Source organism: Zootoca vivipara, chromosome 3 (genome assembly GCF_965207765.1).
Source record: "Zootoca vivipara chromosome 3, rZooViv2.hap1.1, whole genome shotgun sequence".
Taxonomy (NCBI): Eukaryota; Metazoa; Chordata; class Lepidosauria; order Squamata; family Lacertidae; genus Zootoca; species Zootoca vivipara.
The window spans coordinates 46,543,511-46,568,734 of record NC_142586.1 but is presented as its reverse complement, the minus strand read 5'-3'; the positions used below and the strand labels follow the sequence as shown (position 1 = coordinate 46,568,734).

The following is a 25,224-nucleotide window of genomic DNA, read 5'->3' as shown; positions in this document are numbered from 1 at the left end:
TTTTTTTGCAGGGGAACAGATAGGGCCAGATGTGCCAGCTTGTGAAGGCAATATGGGGGCAACGCTGCACGTGTGATGTTGTGGCGTCCTGACATTGTGCGCTTGAACATTGTGCCTCACTCCCTAAGCTGGGCAGAAGCTTCCTGGGCTTTGGGAAGGAGGTGCCAGGGTACCATTTAGGAGACTAGCCTAGTCTCCTAGCTGGCTCCTAGCATAGGTGTAAACAAACCTTCCCCTTGATCTGCCCAGCATTACTATTTTTTTCCATCAGTGTCCAGAACTGGGCCATTAACTGTAGCATGACCTGCAGTAACTAACATGTCAAAACATTTCTCTCCACACTGCTAAAAGCTTCACCAGCTTATTCCTGCATATCAGATTGATGAAAAATATTCCCTAGGTCGAGGTTTGGCTTAGTGTGAAGTGTGAAGCAGTTAACTGAGTTCACCCCCCCACAAAATAAGCTAAATTCTTCTTAATCCCTTGTCTTATTGCCCTCAGTTGCTACCGGTAGCAGCACTATTCTGCCAGCTCAGTTCTGAGATGAGCTGGTATGGACAGAAAAATGCTTGAAGCAAAAGTAGCATGGGTTTAGCCAAGACTGTGGGAGCTTCACCCCTAAATTAAGCAAATTACCGGTAATAAAAATGTTATACTAACTGAGATGCTGCTCCCCCAACATGAAACCTGCCCCCCTAACATAAATCCTGGCTCTGCCCATGGTATGCAGAAAGATTACAAGATGAGTGATAAGAAAAAGATTAGCTCCCCTTTAAACATTTGCAGTAACCACACTGTTTCATATACCAGTATATACCGTAACAACCACCACCCTGTGTTTCATATATATAACAGTTGCCTGAATAGCTCTAGATCAGATGACCTCTTTATTCAAATATGCCTGTTTTCATTTACAGATGGTTCTTTTTAAAGGGGAAAAGACACTAATAGGCAAAACGCACACACCACCAGCAAAAGCTTATCCCGTAATAGCGCTCTCTCTCTCTCTCTCTCTCTCTCTCTCTCTCTCTCTCTCTCTCTCTCTCTCTCTCTCTCTATATATATATATATATATATATATAAACTGGCACATAATCGTGTAAAATATTGTATCCTTTAAAGTTATCCATTGCCTACACATTGGATACACCTATAATAAATGAACTAGCCTGTGATAACTATTATTGCTTCACATAAAAGGTACAAAGACCTGGTTGTTATTTATTTCACTTCTGTTGTAAACATAATCCCATTTCTCCAAGGCAAAACTCTAACCTTAAACAGCTGCACAAGCTATTATTGGATATTCAGTGCTAATCCAGCCCTCAGCTACTGTAGCGCTTTTATAGCTCCTTAGTAATGAGCACCGAAGCTGTTCACAGAGGCTTCTGCATTGGAGTATGAGCTAGTTATCTATATTGTAGCTGTGTAAACCACAAACAAGGAGCAGAACAGTAAGACATGATTCACACATACCTGTAAGTAGAAAGTAACTTGCAACAGCATGCTATAAGCAGTCACAAAGACCTAGTTTTTATTGAGGTGATAAACCTGTTCCTAGGCTGTGCAATTTCAGAATTAATGTGGCAGTTCATATGTTTATTTCTTCATGCAAAAAATGTACTCCAGGTAGAAAACTTGGTTATAAATTGTTTTTGTGTTGCCTACATGCCTCAGTGGGGTTATTTATCTAAGAGAAGCATTTAGTCATGCAAGTCCTTTCACAGAATCAGAATTGTTAAGCTGGGAGGGACCACGAGGGTCATCTAGTTCAACCCCCTGCAATGCCAGAATCTTTTTGCCCAATGTGGGGCTCGAACCCAAGACCCTGAGATTAAGAATCTCATGCTCTACCAACTGAGCTACTGTACTTTCTTGCAGTTTGAAGTGATGCAGAAGCTCAGACTCAGGTTTACTGCTCATGTGACAACTAGGCTAGAGTTTTATAAACATAAGAGGTCCATAGTTTTCCTGTTTTCGAATATATGATTTCAGATGTTTCATAAGACAGAACATAATGTACAATATCCTATGTCCGGTTTTCTGAGTTCAATGAGGCACATAAGAATCCAATCCATGGCTCCAGCCGCTGTTGCCTCTGGCCCATCAATGGACATATGGCCTCTGGAATGTCACCTATGAATTAATGTGGCCCTCAGGCAAAAAACATTCCTCACCCCTAGATGATCCTAGCAAGACGTTATCATTCCTTTGTTCAAAAGGGGAAAACACACTCTGTATTATGTGTTGGTATTGCTGTTGTTAGTAAAATTGCCGTAGGAACAAAACCCATATTAATAAGGTCATGCATTCTGAGAAATCCCATTGAGCATGAGGAGAAGCAGAATGGTCAGCAATGGGTGGCATATGTTCACATTGCACAAACAATCTATGGCATAATGTGATGCTTCAGAAAACTATGCAGAAATGTGAGGCGTAGCTCATTCTGAACGCATAGCCCCTGACTTTGAAGCTGACTTTGAAGGTGGTCTTCTCACCAAGTATCTGTAGAATATAATATTTAGCAATATATATATATATGTATATGTATGTATATATATCTTTTTTCCTCTGTGTGTGTTTGAATCAATAATTTGCAGCCCAGTACTGTACAGTGCTTCATTAACACTGACATCTAGTGGCAGATTTCTGAATAAAGCTTCCATAATTATTCCTCTTTTCCTTATGAATCAAAGACCGAACTTAATTTCTGGCATAAGTAAGAAACGTTTACTTTAGTAATGAGATATTTGGGGAAATATTTGTGTTAGTGGACTTTAGATTATTTGTTTTATTAGTATTTAAAGACAAAAATTCACATGGGTGCACTGTACAAAAACCATTAATGTATATGTCAGGCTAAATGATGTTCTAGGCAATCAGTTTATGACAGGCAGCTTATGTCCATGTAACAGTGCTGTCAACTTTCCATATTTTGTTTTGCAGGAAATTCCCTTATTCAGCGCCCTTACTTTCATATCCTGGAGCTGACAGCCCCATAGGATTCCTTATCTTCAAATCTGGGGGTTGACAGCTATGACATGTAATCTCCACGTAGCTTTGTTTTGCTCAGTGGAAAAAGTGAGAGGAAAAGGAAAGCATTGACCAACAAAGAGCATCGCAACACTGACAGCCACTCCCCTTGTGACCATGGCAACAGTGCTGAAAAGCATCAGTCATGGAGAAGTGTGCCAAACTCTTGTCAGCAGCCAGCAGGCACGCCTGGATGCACCATGGTGATCAGGATACAAACCATGAGATTATCCTTCCCAATCAAACACACATGGCTAAATCTCACAGCCAGACTATGGACACTGTGGCACCAGGGGGGCATAGCAGCCTCTGTGGTTACTGACAATTAGAGGGCACAAAAACTTGCTCTTGTGGCTTGGAATTGCATGCCACACTGCAGAGCAGTTTCAATTTACTTACAGTTACTTACATAATCTGCACGAGAGCAAGGAGGGGGTGCCCATCTGTAGCACAAACTGAGTAACAAGCCTCAAATGTTAAGAGTCTGAACATGTAGATCTTACAATGTTTCCAAAAGTTGTTCGAACCTGGACTTTAGCGAATCTACAGTGGGAAGGTCTCCTGTAATTTAAGGGAGTGGTCACCAAGAGCTCTTCAAGTCTCTACTGACTGTACCACATACAGAGTTCTGAAGAGAAAATCCTCAGTAGATCTTGGATATTTGAATGGAAGATCACAAGAGAGAAGCTTGATCTCTAAGGTATGTTGAGTACATATACAGTGTATTCTGTAAATAAAATAAAATAACTGCCACCTTGGCTAGTAGTTTAATATGACAGCTGACACTGTGGAAAGAACATGGCACAGAACTGTAATTCTAAAGGCCTGAGTTGGACTACTCAAGCCAGAGACTTTGAGAACAGCCCCCATGGCTTAAGGGTGGCTTTTCACGAATTTAAGGTTCGATGACTGAGGCCTTGCAATGCATCAGATCAAATTGCAATTAGCAGTATCCATTGACACAAATATAGTCCATATGAATTGTTAATTGTGTAGAAAGGTCCCATTGACATCAGAGTGAAATTGCATTGATTGTATTTCAGGCCAATCGATTTCTTGGTAGGCTAAACAAAAAGAAAAAAGAGCTGAACTTTCATTTTTCAGATTGTCAATACCATTGACAGCAAGATTAAAGGCAGATTTCGAAGGAAACCCATCTGGAAGAACAAAGAATTGCATAACAATTCAGTTTATCTAGTTTATATAAAAAGACCACTAACTTATATATGTCTATGAAGAAGCTTAGCTTTAGAAGATAGCAACAGAAGTACCTAAACATAGTATACTGATAGAATTCTTGCTAATATCAAGATTTTACATGCCCCTCCCTTTGAAAAGGTTTTTCATAAAATGCTGGACCACACACACACACACACAGGCTGATAGATAATCCATGAATTTAAGGGGTGGAATATTCTTCCAAAACATTGCTTATGGAAGAATATCTCGCCATAAAATCAGTTTACAGATACTTAGCAAGATATCCTCTCAGTAACTTGGAAAATTATATATATATTTTAAAGCTTCCACTGTCTTATTATTTTCCAGTGCTTAATTTTGAGTCACTGATATGAATCTGTAATTTGAGAGACTGTAGACTTTTCAGTCTGACAAGATTGTGTGGGTTGTGTAGATTGGTGATGCCCACAGTCAGAAAACAAAATTCAGGATATATAGAGCCTTTCTAACTCCAACCCAGTCCTATTGCCTGGGCCAGACACGATCTTCTCTCTGAAGAATACAGTAGCAATTCTAGGGGTATTAAAGGGGTAGCTCTGTAGCCTGGAGTTCTGCTCCTTGTTATTAGAATGGCAGTTCCTCATGGGGTTCAGGCAGTATTCAGTGTGGACTGTGTTTCCGCTAATGGGACCTGGTGTGGTCTCAACCAAGGGGCTATTCTATATTGGGATCATATGGACAAGAGAGTGCTGCCGGATCAGATAAAAGGCCCAGCTAGTTCAGGATCTTGTTTCCCACACTGGTCAACCAGATGCCTATGGCAAACACACAACTGCACATAAGCTCAATGGCTCTCCCCTGTAGTTTTTCTCCAGCAACTATTATTCAGAGGCATAGAAAGGTAGTATAGAGCCATCATGACTCATAGCCATTGATAACTTTATTCTTAGTGAATGTGTGTAAAATAAGTCATGATCATCTAAGTTTGTGGCCATTGTTGCACTGACACATTGTTGTGTCAATAAATTCCATGGTTTAATCAGCCATTGAAAGAATTTGGGGGAGGAAACTCATTCATTTAAAAGAACCAATTACCATAATTCCTGGATTTCATTGTTCCTTTTCTACTGGAAAGTCAAACTAAAAGAAAATGAAATATGTCTGCTTCAACTTGCTTAATATAGGATTTTTTTTTTTTTAACGGAAACAGTGACTTTTTATAGATGTGAAGTCATCATGGGAAAAATGTGTGTTTCTGCTGTAAGTTTGCAGAAACAGAGTCACTTTGTCTTGGCTCACCCATCCCATGACAACAACAACAATAATGAATAATTCATCTTTATGATGGCATAAAGGGTTTTTTTTTTATATTTTAAACATATTAGCAGATGGCAAGCACCTTCAAAATCTTAATAATTAGATTTTGGATCAGGATGTGACTGTGAATTTACATTAGAATGACAATGTGTTATTCAAAGAGTTTTAGGTCCATTAGCAGAACTGAATTATGAAACTTATCTGCAAGGCAAGATAGAGGATTATGTATTGACATTACATTGTTCATTCTTTTTCAGCAGACTGTACAGGTTAGGATTTGTTATTTAATTCTCAACAGTACTGGATGCTTTATTGAAAGGTTACTGAAATATTTGCGTGAGCATGCAGTGCAATCTTTTATATATTTCAAAATTCAATAAACAAATGTGGGTGAAGGCAAGTAGATTACAGTGTATAAGCATGGTGATGTTTGAAATAATCAAAATATTCCTAAAAAGGAAACCTCAATCCAAATGTTAAATGTCATGTGGGTCGGATAATAGAAATAGCAGCATGAAATGGTGTGGGAAATCTACCACAGCATCATCTCTATGTTTGATTATCCTATGTGCAAGCAGGGAACTACATTGTTCTTTTGTGACCAGTGTAGTTACTTTGGGATGAAGAAGCTATAATATAAAAAGGATGGTCACAGTGTGATCCCTCAGTGATACGGTTGACCCTGGTTTTCTCCTGGTTTTGCAAGTGAAATAGCAGACATGCATACCAACAAAGGGACGCGGGTGGCCCTGTGGGTTAAACCATAGAGCCTAGGGCTTGCCGATAAATAGGTACTGCTACAGCAGGAAGGTAAACAGCGTTTCTGTGCGCTGCTCTGGTTTTGCCAGAAGCGGCTTTGTCATGCTGGCCACATGACCTGGAAGCTGTACGCCGGCTCCCTTGGCCAATAACGCGAGATAAATGTCGCAACCCCAGAGTCGGTCACGACTGGACCTAATGGTCAGGGGTCCCTTTACCTTATACCAACAAACTGGAAATTGGCAACCAATCATGCTTTTCCTCAATGGCTTTCGTAGTTTTAAAATAACCGCATGACTGCTTGTATGGTTGTCATTGTCGACTAATTCATAAAGAAAAGGAAAAGTTTTTTAAATGAACAACACTGTTCCAAGAATAAGGAGTAGGGACAGGTTTTCTGGGTGTTCTAGGAGGACCAAGCCTATCTGTACCATGTACAGCTGCTTTCTGCTTGAAACTAGAATAGCCCTTTCTACTCCCTCCCACCCAATCCCTCTAGTGAAGAGAATTGAATGTTTGGGTAGAAAACACCAAATATGTTTCCAGAGTGGCCCCACTGCTTTAGAAACATTATTATAGATGTGCACACCACCACCACCATCATCTTTATTGCACTAGCCAAAGGCCATGGCATCATTCACAAAGGGAACAAAAAGGAAAGCAACAATAACCATAAAAACCATAAAACATCAGGCACTGCAGATACAATAAACCATGATCATGTCTCCTAAAAATTATTTGTTGCATACGATAGACTAGCAAGGGGTTCTCGGGTAGAATGTGCCAGCTTAAATGTCCCCATCACCTTTGCAATTGACCGCTATTTTATCTAGTTCTTTTCTCCTGATCTTCTTAGCTCACAGGGTGTACCAGGTGAGCCCAGGTACACCCTGATGTTGTATGGAGTGGCAACCCAGCTCCCTCAGCTGCCACAACCCTATGTAGAAGGTAGGAGGATGGAAGCAGACAGGAGAGAAACACAGGCAGAATGGAAGAAATAGATCTGCAGTCTCTGCCTACATCTGTCTATGGTGGTGAATGGGGCATGGGCGACAAGCTGGAATAATAAGAGTGGAGGAATGTGGCTGTATTTTTTAATTTTGTATTTTTTTATGTAAAGTTGTTAATTAAACAAATTAGGCTTAGCCAAGTTTTAGTTTGTTTGATGAATAAGAACAATGCATTCAACAAATGTTACTTTAAAAGAAAAAAAATCCCTGAGTGCACACCCAGGCTAATGCAGAGGTTGTCAACCTGGTCCCTACTGCCCACTAGTGGGTGTTTCAGGATTCTAGGTGGGCGGTAGTGGGTTCTACGGCACAAGCTGAATCCTCCTTCCATCGAGCACTGGTGGGCGGCAAGGAAATTTTACCATCAAGGAAGATGTATTAGTGGGCGGTAGGTATAAAAAGGTTGACTGCCCCGTCCCCTGCCCTAATGAATACCAATTAAATGATAAAGATGGTATATATTTTAAAAATGTGTGTGCAAATAGAAATAACTGTTGAAATACAAAGAATGTGAAACAGAAGGGTGGAAGAGGAGTGAAGTGATCTAGGGGAAGGACAATATCTATCTACAGTGGTACCTTTACTTACGAATTTAATGCGTTCCGAACACACATTTGTAAGTCAAAAAAATTTGTAAGTCGAATCCCATAGGAATGCTTCTATCATCTATCTATCTATCTATCTATCTATCTATCTATCTATCTATCTATCTATCTATCTATCTCTATCTTGTAAAGTCCCGACCGCTGTTGTGAATGGCAAAACAGTGGAATAACAAGACTGAAACAACAACCCCCCAATGTATGGAAGCATTGGGCGTAGCCAATGGGGAGCTGCGCCCCCCCAATCAAGTAAACAATAGAAATACTCAACTAACTGACCATTCACGTCGGTTCAACCCCCCATCAACAAAAGTCCTGGGTACGGCCATGTATGTAAGTTAATATTCCAATCGCCTGCGCACACACATTCGGACCTGTTTGCAATATAAAGCGTCTTGCTCTCTGACTGAGTAGAGTAGACGTGCAATAAGATTGTGCTGTTTAAATACTTTTCAACCCCAAAATAGTTTTCTGTTGCATTGCCTTGTTCTTTAAGGATACTGCAGAGTTTGGACATTTTGCAAAGTGCTCCATGTTGTTGTTGTTTAGTCGTTTAGTCGTGTCCGACTCTTCGTGACCCCATGGACCATAGCACGACAGGCACTCCTGTATTCCACTGCCTCCCGCAGTTTGGTCAAACTCATTTCGTAGCTTCGAGAACACTGTCCAACCATCTCGTCCTCTGTCGTCCCCTTCTCCTAGTACCCTCAATCTTTCCCAACATCAGGGTCTTTTCCAAGGATTCTTCTCTTCTCATGAGGTGGCCAAAGTATTGGAGCCTCAGCTTCAGGATCTGTCCTTCCAGTGAGCACTCAGGGCTGATTTCCTTCAGAATGGATAGGTTTGACCTTCGTGCAGTCCATGGGACTCTCAAGAGTCTCCTCCAGCACCATAATTCAAAAGCATCAATTCTTCGGCGATCAGCCTTCTTTATGGTCCAGCCTTCATATGTGCTCCATATACACCTGAAAACCGGTATATAGGTTAAAATAAAGAAGAGGTGCTTTCAGTATAGCGCAATTGCGGGGCTGGGCAGCGGTGGTGAGCGGGAGTGTCCAGGCAGTCAATACGACAGCGCAATAAAAACCAAACTCGGAAAGTATTGGCATGCGAAGGGCAGAAGCTTCCGCCGAGCGTCGTCTCCCGTCTGAGCCTGCGCGCTTGCCGCGGCGCTTCCTGTCCGTTTCCCCCTTGGCTCTGTGGCCTGCTTCGAGAGATTGGCGCATGCGTGCTGAAGAGGAAGCGATTCACCCCCACGGTTCCAGGAGCGGGACCCGGACCGGGTGCGGCTCCGCCGCTGGGGCGATGGGCTGAGCCTGAACTGGGGAGGTCCGCAGTTGCCGGCTGGCAGCGGGCGGCCAGGAAGCGGCGTCGGCGGCTCCTCCTCCTCTTCGTCCTCCTGTCCGAGGATGGAGAGAGCCATGGAGCAGCTCAACCGCCTCACCAGGTCCCTGCGCCGCGCCCGCACCGTCGAGCTGCCCGAAGGTGAGCGGAGGGTGGCGGCGGCCGTGGAGTAGGGCTTGGCGGAGGCCGTGGAGTGGGGAGCAAGCCGAGGGCGGGCGTCGGGTGGGAGGCGGCGAGCGGTGACCTCGATGAGGGCTGGCAGCTTGGATAGGAGGAAGCATCCCCTGGGGAGAAGAGAGAGGCGGGCGGCGGCGCTGCCCGACTCCTTAAACACGAGGGGACACTTCATTGATCCAGGAGCCGGGGCAAAAGTTGAGCCCTTTCCTCCTAATCCCGGATGTGTAGGGAGCCTACTCCCGCCGGCGTTGCTTCTTTAGGAGGGGGATGCACTCTGTGCGTGCTCAGAGGCGCTCTGGCGATTGTTCCTGGGTTCTAGCTGGAAGCATGTGTGTGTGTGTGCGCGCGAGATGGATCTGTTTCCAGAGGGTTTCTCTTCCAGCGTGGCCGGAGTGCCGCTCCAAGAATCGGTTTCAACAGGGGATGTGTTTCTGGTGCCAGGTTTCAGCGCCGGGGTGTGTGAAGTAGGGCAAGTGGCACATGTGTGTACAATAAGGTTTTGGGTCCAGTCCTTGCTGTTTTTTCAGACGAGGCTGGCCAGACTTCAGGCATGCCAGATCTGCTTGGTTTGTTTTTGTACTAAAACCCCAGGACCTACCAAACAGAGTTAGGCACAGAAGACAAGCAGTTCTACATAAAGAACAGAGTGCCTCTGAGGATATTCTGAACCTAGGAATTTTCTTTCAGTATCAGAACTGGACTGAGTGTAGTCCATTCACATAAATTCCCTAGTTTGTTTTCTTCATTTCAGTAGCCTAATGAAAATGTGTTTTATTAATTCTGCTGGGAAACGGTGTTGTTAAAGGGTTTCCTAATCTGCCTACAGAGTGTAGGCATCATCCTAGCAACTGTGAGCAACTGTTTTCCAGGGCATGCAGGAAATAGGAATACTGTACTGTATGTAAGGATGCACTCTGGGTTTCTTCTACCGGTAGTAATCAATATTTAATACTATGATTATTGACAGTAACGTTTGTGCAAATCTTGCTGATGTGTTCTATGAGTTACAAGCCTGAGTAATGGTCAGGTTGTGGTGTGGAATGTTAGAAGGCAAGTGGAAGGTGGAATTCAGAGTAGAATATTTTGCTAAGTTTGTGCCTCCATTTGTGACATAATTATAATTTAATTTCTACACAGATAATGAAACTGCTGTCTACACTTTAATGCCAATGGTAATGGCTGACCAACATAGGTGAGTCTTCATATCTAAATAGTGGATCTACAGTAGCACCATTTTTTTAATAGTGTGGTATATATATACACATTTGTTTAATTTTGAAACCAGGCCAGGTTTTTTTTGCCCTAGTACCAGGCCTGAAACTTATTGTTTTTTCATAAGCAAGCATAAACAAGCTGGAGTAAAGCCTTTTTGGCCAAACTGAGTTTAGAAGAAACACACATGTTAAATCAGCTGTGTTTCTCTGGTGATATTTATCCCAAAACAGAGCAATTCTTTATTTGTAACTACACACACGGGGGCAGTGTACTGTATAGTCCTTGCCCAATTCCCTAGTACAGGATACAGTTTACACAAGAGTGATTCGAATTCATTTCCAAATAATAAGTACCTATTTGAATTGAGGGAGAAGAAAGAAATTGAAGAAGAAATTAAATTAGAAATACTCATTTTCTAGAGAATGCTTTTGTTGTACAAATTGACTCACCTTTTAGGATTGGTTTTTAAACTCCAGAGGCTATTACGAGTAGTTGAAAACACAGTTTTTTTGCTAAATAAAATTAACCTTTTTGCTTTAGATCTGTTTCAGAGTTGCTGTCAAATTCGAAGTTTGATGTCAATTATGCATTTGGACGTGTGAAGAGGAGCTTGCTTCATATTGCAGCTAAGTAAGCCAACTTTTGAAAGCAATTGTTACAGTGTAAAAGGCAGATTTACATTAGTTTTATCTAGATCACTGTTTCTTGCTTTCAGTTTATTACTATTTTTGCCTGTCATGTTGAATGTGCTTGGCAGTAATGGTGCATATAAAACATAAGAAAGAGCCCTGTTGTTGCCATAACAAATGCTTATCTAGTACAACACTTTGTGATCCCAGCAGCTGGTATTCAGAACTAATCCAGCTATCATTCCTAGTAGCTATAGATGGTGTTACCATCCATGAATTTGTCTAAGTTCTTTTTACAACCACCTAAGTTGGAGGCTACAGTGTGTGGTTCATTTCCCCCCACTATATAGATTAGTTTTCCCCAACCTGGTGCTCTCCAGGTAGTTTTGGACTATGGTCCTTGATGAGAGATGATGGGAGTTGGGCTATAATTCCCCTCATCCTCACCATTGGCCATGCTGACTGGGGTAGATGGGAGTTGTAGTTCAACCTCGGCAGGGCCACAGGTTAACTGATCCTGCTTTACAGAATGCTTTAAAGAAACACTAATTTCTTTATAAATTCAGATCTTTATACTAAATGCCACTGGGCTTTTAATAAAAGGCCCCTTGGCTGATGCAGAGTTAACCTTAACTGCCTGTTAATTCAAAATATTCAAACTTTGATTTGATGCATTTTCATTATGCTGTTCGTAAGGGAAGTTATCTTTTTGTAGCCAAGCTGCTTTAACCTTTTGTTAAAACCTTTCTAACCTCTTTCCACAGCTGTGGGTCAGTTGAATGCCTAGTTCTACTGTTAAAGAAAGGTGCAAACCCTAACTATCAAGACATTTCAGGGTGCACTTCACTTCATTTGGCTGCTAGAAATGGGTAAGAGATGCAGCTTTTTACATTTAGCTTTTTATTTCTAAATAGAATAGTCTTTCAATAACAGTAGTTCTTCTGTCCTATAGAAGCTCTGTAGCCAAGCAGAAGCCACATTTGTTTCATTGCTCCGCAGACTGAATTGGGGAGGGGGAGGCTAGCATTATTATTATTTTTTAAAAAGCTCAGTGTTATTGATGTAAGTTCTATTGCACACAAAAAAGTTTGTTATGCAAATGGAAGCGCAGCATTGGATGCAACCCCCATCCCTCTCATTTTTTCTTCAAAACTAGAAACGTGGGTGTATTGGCTTTTGAATGAAGCTTGAAAATTAAGTAGTGGTTGAAATCTGATTCATACACTAAGGCTGTAAATTTATGTACACTTACCTGGGAGTAAAACCTGCTAACTTCGCTGAGGCTTTTTTCTGAGTACAGATGCATATGATTGCACTGTTACTGAGTTCGTTTGCATGGTGGAGCTGTAATTCTACATCTCTCTCTCCCATCACACACACAGATCCATCCATTCCAGTCTGGTTTCAGGCCCTGTCTTGGCGCTGAAATAGCCTTGGTTGCCTGGCTGGTGACCTTGTTGGGGGAGTGTGCTGCTGTTGGTTCTCCTTGACCTTTCAGCAACTTTTGGCTCACTTGACAAGGGTGTCCTTCTTGGAACAGCTCAGGTGGGTGGGAGCTGGAGACACAATATTATGGTTCCTCTCCTACCTGCAGGTTTGCTGCCAGAGAGTAGTTGTGCAAGATTGTTGCTTGGCTCCATGGCTTTTGAGCTGTGGGGTCCTGCAAGGGTCCATTCTGTCTCTGTGCTATTCAACATCTAGATCAGGCACCCCCAAACTTCGGCCCTCCAGATGTTTTGGACTATAATCCCCATCATCCCTGACCACTGGTCCTCTTAGCTAGGGATCATGGGAGTTGTAGGCCAAAACATCTGGAGGGCCGCAGTTTGGGGATGCCTGATCTAGATGAAAACTACTGGGAGCTGTCATCCAGTGATTTGGAGCATGGTGCCATGAGCATGCTGATGCTCTCTTCATTCCATTGGAATCCTGAGAGGCTGTGAAGGTGTAGGACCAGTATCTGGGAGCAGTGATGGGCTGGATAGGGGCCTTTTAAACTGAGGCTGATGGAGGCGCTGTGGGTAGGTTGTTTCCATGTCTGGGAATTAGGTACACATCCTGTTGTGAAAGGAATTGCACTCCCCCTGGGAACAAGTTTGTAGTCAGGGTGTATCCATTGGTACCAAGTGGAGTTACAAGTGGCTTTTGTGGCTACGAGTGCTTATGCCCAGCTATGGTTAGCTGTTTGGACCGGGAGAGCCTGGTCTTAGTTGTTTATGTTCTAGTTATCTCCTGCCCTGATATATATTTAATAAACAACATAAGTTCAGTTTGTGTATTTTTTTAAAATGAAAATAATAATTAAAGTCAGGTCTCCAGGTACACAGACCACCCTATGGAATGCCTAGCTTGCAGATTAAGTAGTTTGCTTTTTACAGGGACACTCGCTAATCATGTCACATGCAAGAAATTTCCAGCCCTAGGAAACTAGGGGGGAAGCTGAGGAAGTCTTGTTTTATTGGGCTTGTGGCCAATATGTAATTTGTTTTCCGCACAGCCAGAAGAAATGTATGAGCAAGCTGCTAGAGTACAGCGCTGATGTCAACATTTGTAATAATGAGGGCCTGACAGCAGTAAGTCGTGCAATTTTGTTCCTATTACCCTTCACTTAAATATTGCCATTATATGATCATCCCTAAACTTGCTTATTTCACTGCTTGACCTTCTTCCGATAATCAAGAAATGTAATGAGCTATACTTACAGTCCTTGGTAGTTAATGGAAATAATACATCTTGTGTTCTGAAAATTGTAGTTCTGGCTGGTGATGCTGAATTGCTGTTTAATCTGTAAAATATGTTCATGTGCGCCGGGTTGTATTATTTAAAAATTCAGCCTTGTATAGTGACTTCTCACTCTAAAGATTTGACTTGGCATGTGATGTGAAACTAATGTCATAATCTGCAGTGGTGCATGGACTGGTGCAGCAATTATTCCCCATCCATTATCCTCAAAACTTGAGTTGTGCTGTTTTGTTTTGTTTTGATCACCACCACCAAATCCTTAGACTTTTACCTTATTTGAAGTAAAATACAAGACGGCTATGAGAGTTTAATACAGTGGTACCTCTAGTTGCGGACTTGATCTGTTCCGGGGTGCTGTTCACACCCCAAAAAGTCCACAACTAGAGCGCCGCTTCTGCGCACGTGTGCGATGCGATAGAGCACTTCTGCACATGCGTGAAATGCACAGATAGCTTCTGAGCATGTGCACGCGGTGAACCCAGAAGTAAACACTTCTGGGTTTGCCGCATTCGTAACCCGAAAGGACACGACATGAAGCGAATGCAACACAAAGTATGACTGTAATGGTTTTGCCATGAACACTTGAGCTGGAGAGCAGGATGGCAGAGTGCCTGTTGTTTGAAGTGCTCTGAGTGCCTTAAGACAGTGGCACCCAAACAGGCCACTGGCCACCAGAGGGAAGTGCCAGCTTAACTGCTACTGGGCAAAGGCTCTTGAAGGGCCTTTGCCCAATGTTGCTCTGGCAAGAGGTTTCTCTATGTGACTTCTCTATTGCACTGCCCCCTCGTTTTCATCAGCAGTCTCACTTGCCAGAATTCAGGAGCAAGTGGTGGAGAGGATGTGGGGAGCAGTGGATTGGCAGAATCTTCTGGTCCCAATAAGCAGTAACACCACTGTAAGCAACAGTGCAGTGCTCAACTTCATGCACTGTGACTACAAGCAAGCTTCTCCCATTGTCCCTTTCTGGTCTGGAGCTGGAAAGGTTGATGGGCTGGGCCTTTTCCCGGTCTGGCTGCCAAGCTCCAGCCTTCTTCCCAATCTCGAAAGTGTGGAGGTGGTGGAGATAACTGTTGCAATATTTTACGTCCATCTCTGTAGCTTTAAAGCTGGATAAAGTTTGCTCATCATGCTCACCCGCCTTGCTATTAGCACTGCTAAGGAATAGGCATGCTGCGGAATATTAGTTTCCTTGGGTGGGATGGCAAGCATTGTTGGAACAGCTGGGCCACGTAGATGTTTGGCTTTACCTGGCAAGGAGACTGTATAAAGACAGACAAGGGCAACTGCAAAAGTTGTATGTCATTAAACTCTTGCTGTTCGTTCTAGACGAAAACAATTAGCAACGTGAGTTCAAAGAGCCAGTGTGACATATTGGTTAGAGTGTTGGACTTGGGAGAAGCTCACTTGAAGCTCACTAGGCCAGCCTAACCTAACTCAGGTTACTGTTGTGTTCATAAAATATTGTGCTTATGTAGAGAAAGGTGGGATATAAGTTTAAGGTAATTAAAAAAAACCTCCATAGTGTTCCTGGAGCATCCCCTTTTTCATTGAGTATGTCTTAGAACAAGGCATCCCCAAACTGTGGCCCTCCAGATGTTTTGGCCTACAACTCCCATGATCCCTAGCTAACAGGACCAGTGGTCGGGGAAGATGGGAATTGCAGTCCAAAACATCTGGAGGGCCGAAGTTTGGGGATGCCTGTCTTAGAAGCTGAATTTGCAACCCTCTGCATGCATGTTGGAATCTGGGAGTCTTGTGTTTCTGGTATATTCATTTTCCTAAAGGAAGAGGAAAATGTGTTCCTTGCCTGGTGCAGGTTTCTGTGAGTCCCTCTTTCATGCACCGTTGGAAATTTCAAGTTATCAAGAGTGCTTGTTTATTCAGTACTCATGAATATTAAGCCATTGATTGGCACCTAAATCCCTTTTATAGGATTACAAATAACATTAATACTAATATTTCCCTTTCCCTCAAATTTCATTATTTAGATTTATTGAATTTACTTGCTGAATGTATTTCTCTCCCTGGTTGGTGTTTTGTTTTGTTTTTCGTATCCAGATCCATTGGCTTGCTGTGAATGGGCGAACAGAATTGCTTCACGATCTTGTACAGCATGTTACCAATGTAGATGTTGAAGATGCCATGGGGCAGACAGCACTTCATGTAGCTTGCCAAAATGGCCACAAGACGGTAGGCTAATGATCAAAACTTACAATTTTAAGGGCTTGCAATGTAAGTATTTTGTGGCAAAGAGGCCCATTAACAGGAAACATCAAGCGTTTGGACTCTCAACTGATGGTACTCCTAAGGAATTGCTTGTTCTTGTGGCTCTTTCGCTTCTGCTTAGAAACGGCTTTATAGTGCAGCTGATGAGTTACTTAGGAGATGACACATTTTTCTGCATCGTTGTTTCATGGATGCTTTTTACGAAAGTTAATTAATTGGAACCAGTCTAATAATTAGAAATATATAGTTTATTTTAATTGGCTTCGGTTGGAAACTAGATTTATACACAATGACGTATTCTACAAGGGCCCAAATTCAGTTGTGTGAAATTCAGTTGTTAATTCAGAATTGGTCCCCTTGAAATTAGTGAATAATAAATCTCTGCTGTTAAACTTGAAAATGTAGGTGGGAGAGAAATTAAATCTGTAAGCTTAACTATTTTTTTTTTAAAATATGTCTCTGTAAATGTTTTTTTTCCTGCTGTTTTTTCCCCCCGGGCCGGGGGGGGGGGGCAGGGCGGTAACTCAAAGAAGTAACAGTACAATCCTAGATGTGTATACTTGGAAGTAAGTTGTGTTGAATTCCCCGGGGCTTAATCCTAAATAAATGGGATAGGAATGCAGCTCAATAGTGCATATTTGTAGATTATTTTCATTCAGTTTTTTCTTCTTCCCAAAAGACAGTTCAATGTCTTCTGGATAGCGGTGCAGATATCAACAGGCCCAACGTTTCGGGAGCAACTCCACTCTACTTTGCTTGCAGGTATGATTCGTTTTTGTTTTTAAATTATTTTATTAAATGTTGAAGTTCATAATATCTGAGGAAATCAGGAGAATGTTGACTTAGGTTTGCAAAATCTGTTCTTCACCACGAGGATCACTGAGAAACCTTGCATTCATCACCCTCTCGGCCTTCTTGAACCTGTTAATCTTGAATGGTACTAAATCAGGCTGGTGGCACACATAGCCTGGTAGTGGATGCTCTGACTGACACAGAGGTCTTTCCTGGCCTTGGTAACAGAGGTTCTTTCAAATGGAGATGCCAGGGATTGCATGCCAATCAAGTGCTCTGCCACTGAGTTAACTGAACTATGGTTCTTCTTGGCTGGAGCTTAATTTTTTATTTAATGCCATAATCAGAGTGTGATGTAGACTATGAGCAGGCAAACTAAGGTCCGTGGGCCGGATCAGGCCCAAATGCCTTCTGGATCCGTCCCGCGGACGGTCTGGGAATTGTCGCGTGGATCTCCAGCGCACACATTCTTTCCCTCTCCCTCCGTCTCCCTCACACGCTGCCGCCGGCGCCTCCTCCCTCCATCCCTCCTCCCGGCTTCTCTCCGCCCTGCCTAGAGGAGGAAGGGGGCTGGGCTTTGTTGGTGCCAGCAGCAGCAGCGCTTGAGCGGCTGCCATTTTAAGCTGCCCCTCCCCAGAGCCTTTTTTGTGAGCCACTCCACCGCCAGCAGCTGCTGCTTGCAAGACACAGGTACACAGCCACTGGGGCTCATGGTGCTCTTGCATCATTCCTCCCCCAATATAGTCTGGCCCCCCACAAGGTTTGAGGGACAGTGGACCAGCCCCCTGCTGAAAAAGTTTGTTGACCCCTGATGTAGATCATTACACTATACTGAGGATTTATAAATATTATAAACATTGAATCAGCACTCACTCAGTGTTTTTCATTGTATTCTCTTCAAATGCATTAAACTTCTTAGGGGGTGCAGGGATGGAATATGGTATGGGATCTTCTTTCCCTCAGTCCAAGGTTTAAACATCCCAAGAAAATCATTTCTAGGATGTCTTGAAGTCTTCTGTTTTCTTCTTTTTAAAATGTTTATTTCCCCCTCCTTTTGGTTGTAAGTACCATTTATATTTGAAAGCTAGGCAGAATTTATAATCACCTTGCTTCTATTTGCTGATCCAAACAATTCCCTTGCTGCTTCTGGTTTATATTTAGAAAATCATGATTACCCTTCAGTCAAGTGCCCTTAATACTTCTTTCATTTTTGAAATATTGCATGGATTCAGGAAGGAAGGCTGATAGAACATGCACTGAATGGATCTTATAACTTCTCTATGATTCATTTAGCCACGGCCAAAGAGACACCGCACAGATCCTTTTGATGAGAGGAGCCAAATATTTGCCAGACAAAAATGGGGTCACTCCACTTGATCTCTGTGTACAGGTACAAATTTGCTTCAGGTTTACATACCTTGCTTAAAACTACTGCTGAGTGCCATTGTAACCTTTTCCTGTTAGTTTGAGGGTGTTGCTGGAGGGTGGTGTTGTAAGTGGCTGTTGTTTCCTGTTTCTGTGCAATGGTAAAAATTATGTCTCTTCTCCGCTTTCCCCTTTGCCCAAGCAGAATGTGTAGGTTTCTGATGCAAGAGGAGCGTATTCATTGTACCACAGGGAGATGCATGACTTGCCCTCCATGTATTAGTTTGGGCCTGGAAACATGGAAAGAGGATTCACTAGTCACTTGTGCATCATGTGTCAGTTCCACATCCTAATATACAAAGCCCTAATTAGATTAATTGCCTACAGTTAGAGGCTTCTGTGTTCTGTGCAGCACCTGTGATATTACTGAAGCTAAGCAGATGTTAAATTCTTATGAAGTAACTCTTAGAACTCAAATCTGAACGGCTGGTTAGAGTAATTGTGTTTAGAGTTCTGCCTTGAATGATATTTCATCTAATCCTAGTCAATGAAATAAATGATTCCATGGAAATCAGGTCCCCCCACCAATGCTGAATCCAGCCATTAATGTATTCATTAAAAAATGCCACACTGGAGTTTTAAGTCCAACATTTTATATTAATTTAGCTTTTTTATTATTTGAAGGCATACTGCTTTACATATACACAATATCCAAAGTGGTGTACACTCGTACCTCGAAAGTCGGAACGGAATCTGTTCCAGAAGTCTGTTCGACTTCCAAAATGTTCGGAAACCAAAGCACAACTTCTGATTGGCTGCAGGAAGCTCCTGCAGCCAATCAGAAGCCCCGTCGGAGGTTCGGCTTCCAAAATTAGTTCGCAAACCGGAACAGTCACTCCGGGTTTGTGGCGTCCGGGAGCCAAAACGTTCGAGAACTAAGCTGTTCGAAAACCAAGGTGCGACTTTGTAGCACTATTAAGATGTAGCATAATCAATAAAACCATGTAAAATCTTAGTACAACCACAATTGCAATAGTAAGCACATTAAAAGAAAAACTTCAGTATCCTCTAGTTGGGAAATGCCTGGATCAATAAGCATGTTTTTAGCATGTGTAGAAAACATAGACATCAGCTACCATATCTCTTTAGGAAGGCTGCTCCACAGGGTAGGGAGGCTGCTCCACATTTTCTTGGTGTTCTGGAGATGAATTTCTAAGGGTTGTGGTATCACCAAGAGGGCCACACCTGCTTATCTCAGTGCACAAGCACGTCTATAAGTATGGTGTGCTTTCTTTGGGGAGCCAAGTTGTTTAGTTTTCACAATAGAAAGTTCTATAAGGTCCATGTTCAAAGCCAGTTTACACAGTAATTTGGAGTAGAAGTTATTTACGTGGTAGGAAACAAGCACAAATTGGGCTAATGTGTCCTTGCCTCCTCTTCCCACCCTAAAATACGTTATTTGATCTGAGCCTCTACCGTGTTTCTCATATTATAAGACACGTCTTATATTTATTTTTTCCTCAAAAAAACACACTATGGCTTATTTTCAAGGGATGTCTTATTTTTTTCCTCCTCCTGCCGCGGCTGGCATTGCTGCTGTGCCTATCACTATATCTTATTTTTGGGGTATGGCTTATATTCCTTGAATGCTTAAAAATCCTGCTATGGCTTATTTTATGGGTATGTCTTAAAATATGAGAAACAGGGTATATTCTCTCACACAAATGGACTTCCCTAACTTAAGAGTTGAAAAGGGAAGTTTCAATATTGAGATATGAGTTAGAACACTTACCCTTATTTTTCACTGCTATTGGTTTTTTTAAATTGACCTTGCTTCCTAGTAGCATGTCCCTTTAAAATTGTATCTATGTTTGTGTTTCATTTAAAACTCAGTGTATTTCAGTTACGACATTTTCTGAAGGATATGATTTAAATTATTGCTTAAATAAAAATCCTCTCTTTTCCAGGGTGGCTATGGAGAGACTTGTGAAATCCTAATACAGCACCATCCTAGACTTTTCCAAACAATTATTCAAATGACACAAAATGAAGAACTTAGAGAAAACATGGTGAATTCAGTTATCTTCTTACGTTTAGTCTCCAACCCAATGTGTTAATCAGCTAGGTTTTGCAAATTATAGCAGTTTTCCTTTTAATTAAAAAAAGTTGTATTGGTTTTTAAACAAATACAAAAACTAGAACCATTAACCACTTATTCAGCATTACATCTAATGGTGTTTGCTCTATCCAATGACTTTAGACATAAGCTTACAGATCCAGTGTTCAAACATGTTACTTAACGTAACCTCTCCACCAGGAAGATTGAGCAGTTGGTAGAACAAGGTCTTGAATTTGGCCGTTAACATAGTTAAAGAAAGAGGTCCACATTTCTTGGAAGGTGTCATAGAATCCTAGAATCCTAGAGTTGGAAGAGACCACAAGGGCCATCCAGTCCAACCCCCTGCCAAGCAGGAAACACCATCAAAGCATTCTTGACATATGCCTGTCAAGCCTCTGCTTAAAGACCTCCAAAGAAGGAGACTCCACCACACTCCTTGGTAGCAAATTCCACTGCCAAACAGCTCTTACTGTCAGGAAGTTCTTCCTAATGTTTAGGTGGAATCTTCTTTCTTGTAGTTTGAATCCATTACTCCATGTCCGCTTCTCTGGAGCAACAGAAAACAACCTTTCTCCCTCCTCTACATGACATCCTTTTATATATTTGAACATGGCTATCATATCACCCCTTAACCTTCTCTTCTCCAGGCTAAACATACCCAGCTCCCTAAGCCGTTCCTCATAAGGCATCGTTTCCATGCCTTTGACCATTTTGGTTGCCCTCTTCTGGACACGTTCCAGCTTGTCAGTATTTCAATTCATTGTATATCATTTCCCAGTAAGCTTTGACCTTGCTACAAGACCACCACATATGAGAAAAAGAACCTTCTTTCTCTTTACATTTCCAACACTTATTTGATTAAGATTTATGAGTCCAAGCTGGTCCTCAGCCCCACTGCTCAGAATGGACCCCCCCATCTCCGTCACCCATCTCCGTCTCTTTTTGTTAAGCGTTTAATTGCCCTCGTGTGTATGGTGAGATGCTCAAACATTGCTGCAGCCCATATATTACTTTAAAAACTATAGCAGTTTGGTGATAGCCCTACTTGTGTTAGAAATTATTGGTTGACGTTGGTTGGTTGGTTTAACATTTTAAATTACTGTCTGGTGTGATCAAAATTTTTGTGACTGTTTCCCTCCCTCCTGTATCTAGTTGCGGCAAGTCCTAGAACACTTGTCTCAGCAGAATGAAAACCAGTACCTTAAAATTTTGACTAGTCTTGCTGAGGTGGCTACAACAAATGGTCACAAACTACTCAGGTAAGTTGGGCCTCACCACAAATAATCTATTCTCTTAGGTTTCCTTTGTGTGTGTGTGTGGGGGGGGGGTTTCTCCTGCGATGGAATATTTTAACTCCCACCAAAGCACATTTACTTAAACACATAGGTTGAAAGGTTTTTTCTTAAGTCTTTGCTGCTGTCTGCCAGAAGAAACAAAGCAGGCCCGGATGTGCAACTACATTGTTGGCTTTTGTGTACGTGGATACATAATGTGTACCGTTTCTTCCTGTATCACTCCACTCCCCCTGCCCTGTGGTCATTTGGAAAGGGAAAATAGTATGGCAATTGACTGGGTGGCTTGCTCCCATGACCTAAATTCCCTTGCTCCCATGACCTAAATTCCCTATAAAATGCAGAGTTGAGGCAACAAAGCAAGACGTCTAAACAATGGATAGGCTGAAGAGCAGAGCTGGGGTGCTATGCCAGTGGAGAATTGACGGGTCTATGGTTGTAGCTATTTCGAAGATTTTGATTTGGGTCCTAAGGAAGTCTCTCCGTTATATTGAAGCCTTTCTTGTACTTTCCAGCTTGTCAAGTAATTATGAAGCTCAAATGAAGAGCCTGCTGAGAATCGTGAGGATATTTTGTCATGTCTTTCGACTTGGGCCATCCACTCCCAATAATGGAATTGACATGGGGTACAATGGAAATAAAACTCCAAGAAGCCAAGTGTTCAAGGTCAGAAAAGTAGTTGACGTTATTAGGAAGATAGACCTTAAAGAGATGAATTTCACAAAGCATGCATTCATTAATCAGGCATCTCATGAGGAGGACGTAAGTTTATTGATACCCATTTTAAGTTGGGACCACTTGTTTTTTCTTTGTAATCAATGCTTAACTTAACTGATTGCCAAAATGTTTTTCATTTTATTTCCCTCGAGATCATCCTGTGTAGCATGAAACGGAGTGCCCTAAAAATTGCATATCCCAGTCCTAACTTTATAAATATCATTGCTTCTGCTGATGTGTGATTGATATGATAGCCCATTTTGTGTGCTTGATTTTTCTGAAAAACCCTTGTGTTGTGTTTATAGCGAGACTGAAGAAGTGGGTCTACTGAGGTCGAGACCTTGCTGCTGAACTGTAGACCTTTTTTTAGTTATGGATCTCTTTTCTCCCTTTGCATAAAATCTAAGGTGGTTTTCTTGCACATGTATGAGTGGAAGGAGAGCTGCTTCTCTTTGCTGCCTCTGAGAAATGAGTGGGTACCACAACCACGTGGGCAATCTTTATCACAAGAGTTTTCTCACTCAATAGGCTTCAGATACTGTCCCCATATTGGCTATTGTGGAAATCAACCCTCTTTTTGCCCCTTTCCCTGTTATATTTAGTGACACATAAGATACAAGTGTGGCAACTGCAATATTTCTTCATACAACCTTTAGTATTGATATAATTATAGGCCTCCAAAACCTGTTGCCAAATTTGTCTGCAAAAACTACAAAGTTTTTGAGCACACTCAGAACATATGAACTGCTATGTTAGTTAGTATTTCATAGGAATAAGCTTATCATTGGGTCAGCAAGACTCACGGGTAGCAGATTATCTTGTCTGCAAGTTTAAAATCTCAGAAAAAGAGAGAAAAGAAACAGCAAGGGAGAAAGTAAATGTAAAAAGTTACCGCGTGAAAAACTATAGGAAAACAAGAGGAATAGGCAAAAATAACTTTCTCCTAGAAACACAAATGGATAGGAATTTGATTTTTAAAAATCCTCTTTTCACATAAAAAATTAGAATTTTGTTTAGGAGTGAATACCTAAGAAATCTGAAGTATAAAATAAGGCATGCTTATTGGAAGCTTACATTTCCCTCTGAATCTTTAAAGTAACGTTTTCTGAAATTTTGCTCTGGCATTCTTTCTGTGAAACCTCAAGCCTATTCACAGAAAAAGGGAAATATTTAAAGTGGTAGGAATTTGTCTTGGTCACTGCTTACCTTGTGCTAACTTTAAGTTCTGCTCTGTGGTCTATTCAAGGCTATGACTGGATTCTGGTTGTCGTTTGGTGCAGGGTCTGGTGTTCATAAAACCAGCATAACCCATAATGTAGACTTGATTTATACCTTTGGGGATCTCTGTAGCCCTTCTATCTGCTTAGTAGTTGTCTGCGTACTATCTATTAGTAACAATATGAAATGATTATTATTTTTTGGCAAAACCATAATGTCAGCATGGCTTTTAATCAAATGGGCTATTTTCCTTTGCAGATGCTCCACACAGATGGAGGATATGGCAGAAAACTGGTTTCATTTTTTTATAATATCGCTTTACTAGAATCCTAATAGCTTCCCTATAGTAATCTAAAATTACATCTATTGGTCTGCTTTAAATTCAGTTTCTCTTGTGCTTTGCAGCCTCTGGAATTACTCTGGCACTCATTAGATGAATGGTTAGCTCTAATATCCGCAGAACTGATGAAAAACAAAAGAGACTCTGCCAATATCACTTCTATTTTACTGAAGCAAAAGGGACCAGATCAACAAGATGGCGCTCCTACGCATATATTTGATGTTGCCGCATCAGAGAAGAGCACAACGTTATCTATGGACACGGGGGACCCTAAAATGTATGAAGTTGGCAGTACGCAAGAAGCGTACGCAGATTGCCAGGATGTTATTTCCGTGACAGCAAACCGGCTGAGTGCTGTCATTCAGGCATTTTATATGTGTTGTTCCTGTCAGATGCCTCAAGGGTAAGAAGCCTCAGACTTGCACACCTTTTCTTTTACAGAGTCCAGGTCCATAATGCTTTCTTTAAATAATAATAATAATAATAATAATAATAATAATAATAATAAGGTTGAAAGGTCGGCTGTAAACCTGAGGTTAGAAAAGGGATGAGAAGCCTAGGATGTTCTAGATTTTGTTGGACTCCAGTCCTGGCCAGCAAGGCTGGTGTTCAGGGATTATTGTATTTATCAGGCACCCCCAAACTCGGCCCTCCAGATGTTTTGGGATTGCAATTCCCATCATCCCTGACCACTGGTCCTGTTAGCTAGGGATGATGGGAGTTGTAGTCCCAAAACATCTGGAGGGCCGAGTTTGGGGATGCCTGGTATTTATAGTCCAACAACATCTGGAAGGTCACAGCTTTCTCTTTCCTGGGGTACAATCGGCCTTCATGAAGCTTTCAGCAATCATGGCGTAGCAATAAGTCATTTTGTGCAGGTTCTAGTAGCTTCCTGCGACCTCCGACTTTTTTGGACCAGCCGCTCCTAACAATTCCTACCGTCCACCACAACTTTCCAGATTCTAATTCTCCCCTAATTGGCTGGACCTCATTAAAGCTTTTCATTACACTGGTCGTTGCTTCATGGACTATAGTTTTCCCAGCACAGGCACGAGACAGGACCTTTACAGAAAATGTTGTTTAAGCTAAAACAGTGGTTCCGGGTTTTTATTTGAGAAGAAGAAAAGGCACCCTTAATAAAAAGCTGG

At 41.9% G+C, this 25,224-nt stretch overlaps 1 protein-coding gene across 3 annotated transcripts in view; it reads left to right on the top strand.

Annotated features, from left to right (window-relative positions):
• Positions 1–7,408: 7,408 nt before the first annotated feature.
• Positions 7,409–25,224, top strand: part of HACE1 (HECT domain and ankyrin repeat containing E3 ubiquitin protein ligase 1) — a 38,602-nt gene continuing 20,786 nt past the window's right edge. The window contains exons 1-12 of one of the 3 annotated variants that reach the window (XM_035109321.3): positions 7,409–9,385; positions 10,559–10,613; positions 11,177–11,266; positions 12,030–12,134; positions 13,763–13,838; positions 16,066–16,197; positions 16,913–16,995; positions 18,319–18,415; positions 20,358–20,459; positions 21,662–21,768; positions 22,317–22,467; positions 24,142–24,479. In XM_035109321.3, the coding sequence (XP_034965212.1) occupies positions 9,310–9,385; positions 10,559–10,613; positions 11,177–11,266; positions 12,030–12,134; positions 13,763–13,838; positions 16,066–16,197; positions 16,913–16,995; positions 18,319–18,415; positions 20,358–20,459; positions 21,662–21,768; positions 22,317–22,467; positions 24,142–24,479 (1,412 nt within the window). In that variant the 5' untranslated portion in view covers positions 7,409–9,309. Of the gene's footprint in view, positions 9,386–10,558; positions 10,614–11,176; positions 11,267–12,029; positions 12,135–13,762; positions 13,839–16,065; positions 16,198–16,912; positions 16,996–18,318; positions 18,416–20,357; positions 20,460–21,661; positions 21,769–22,316; positions 22,564–24,141; positions 24,480–25,224 lie in introns of those variants that run through there. The other 2 variants (XM_035109319.3, XM_088665997.1) reach the window with 2 other exon arrangements.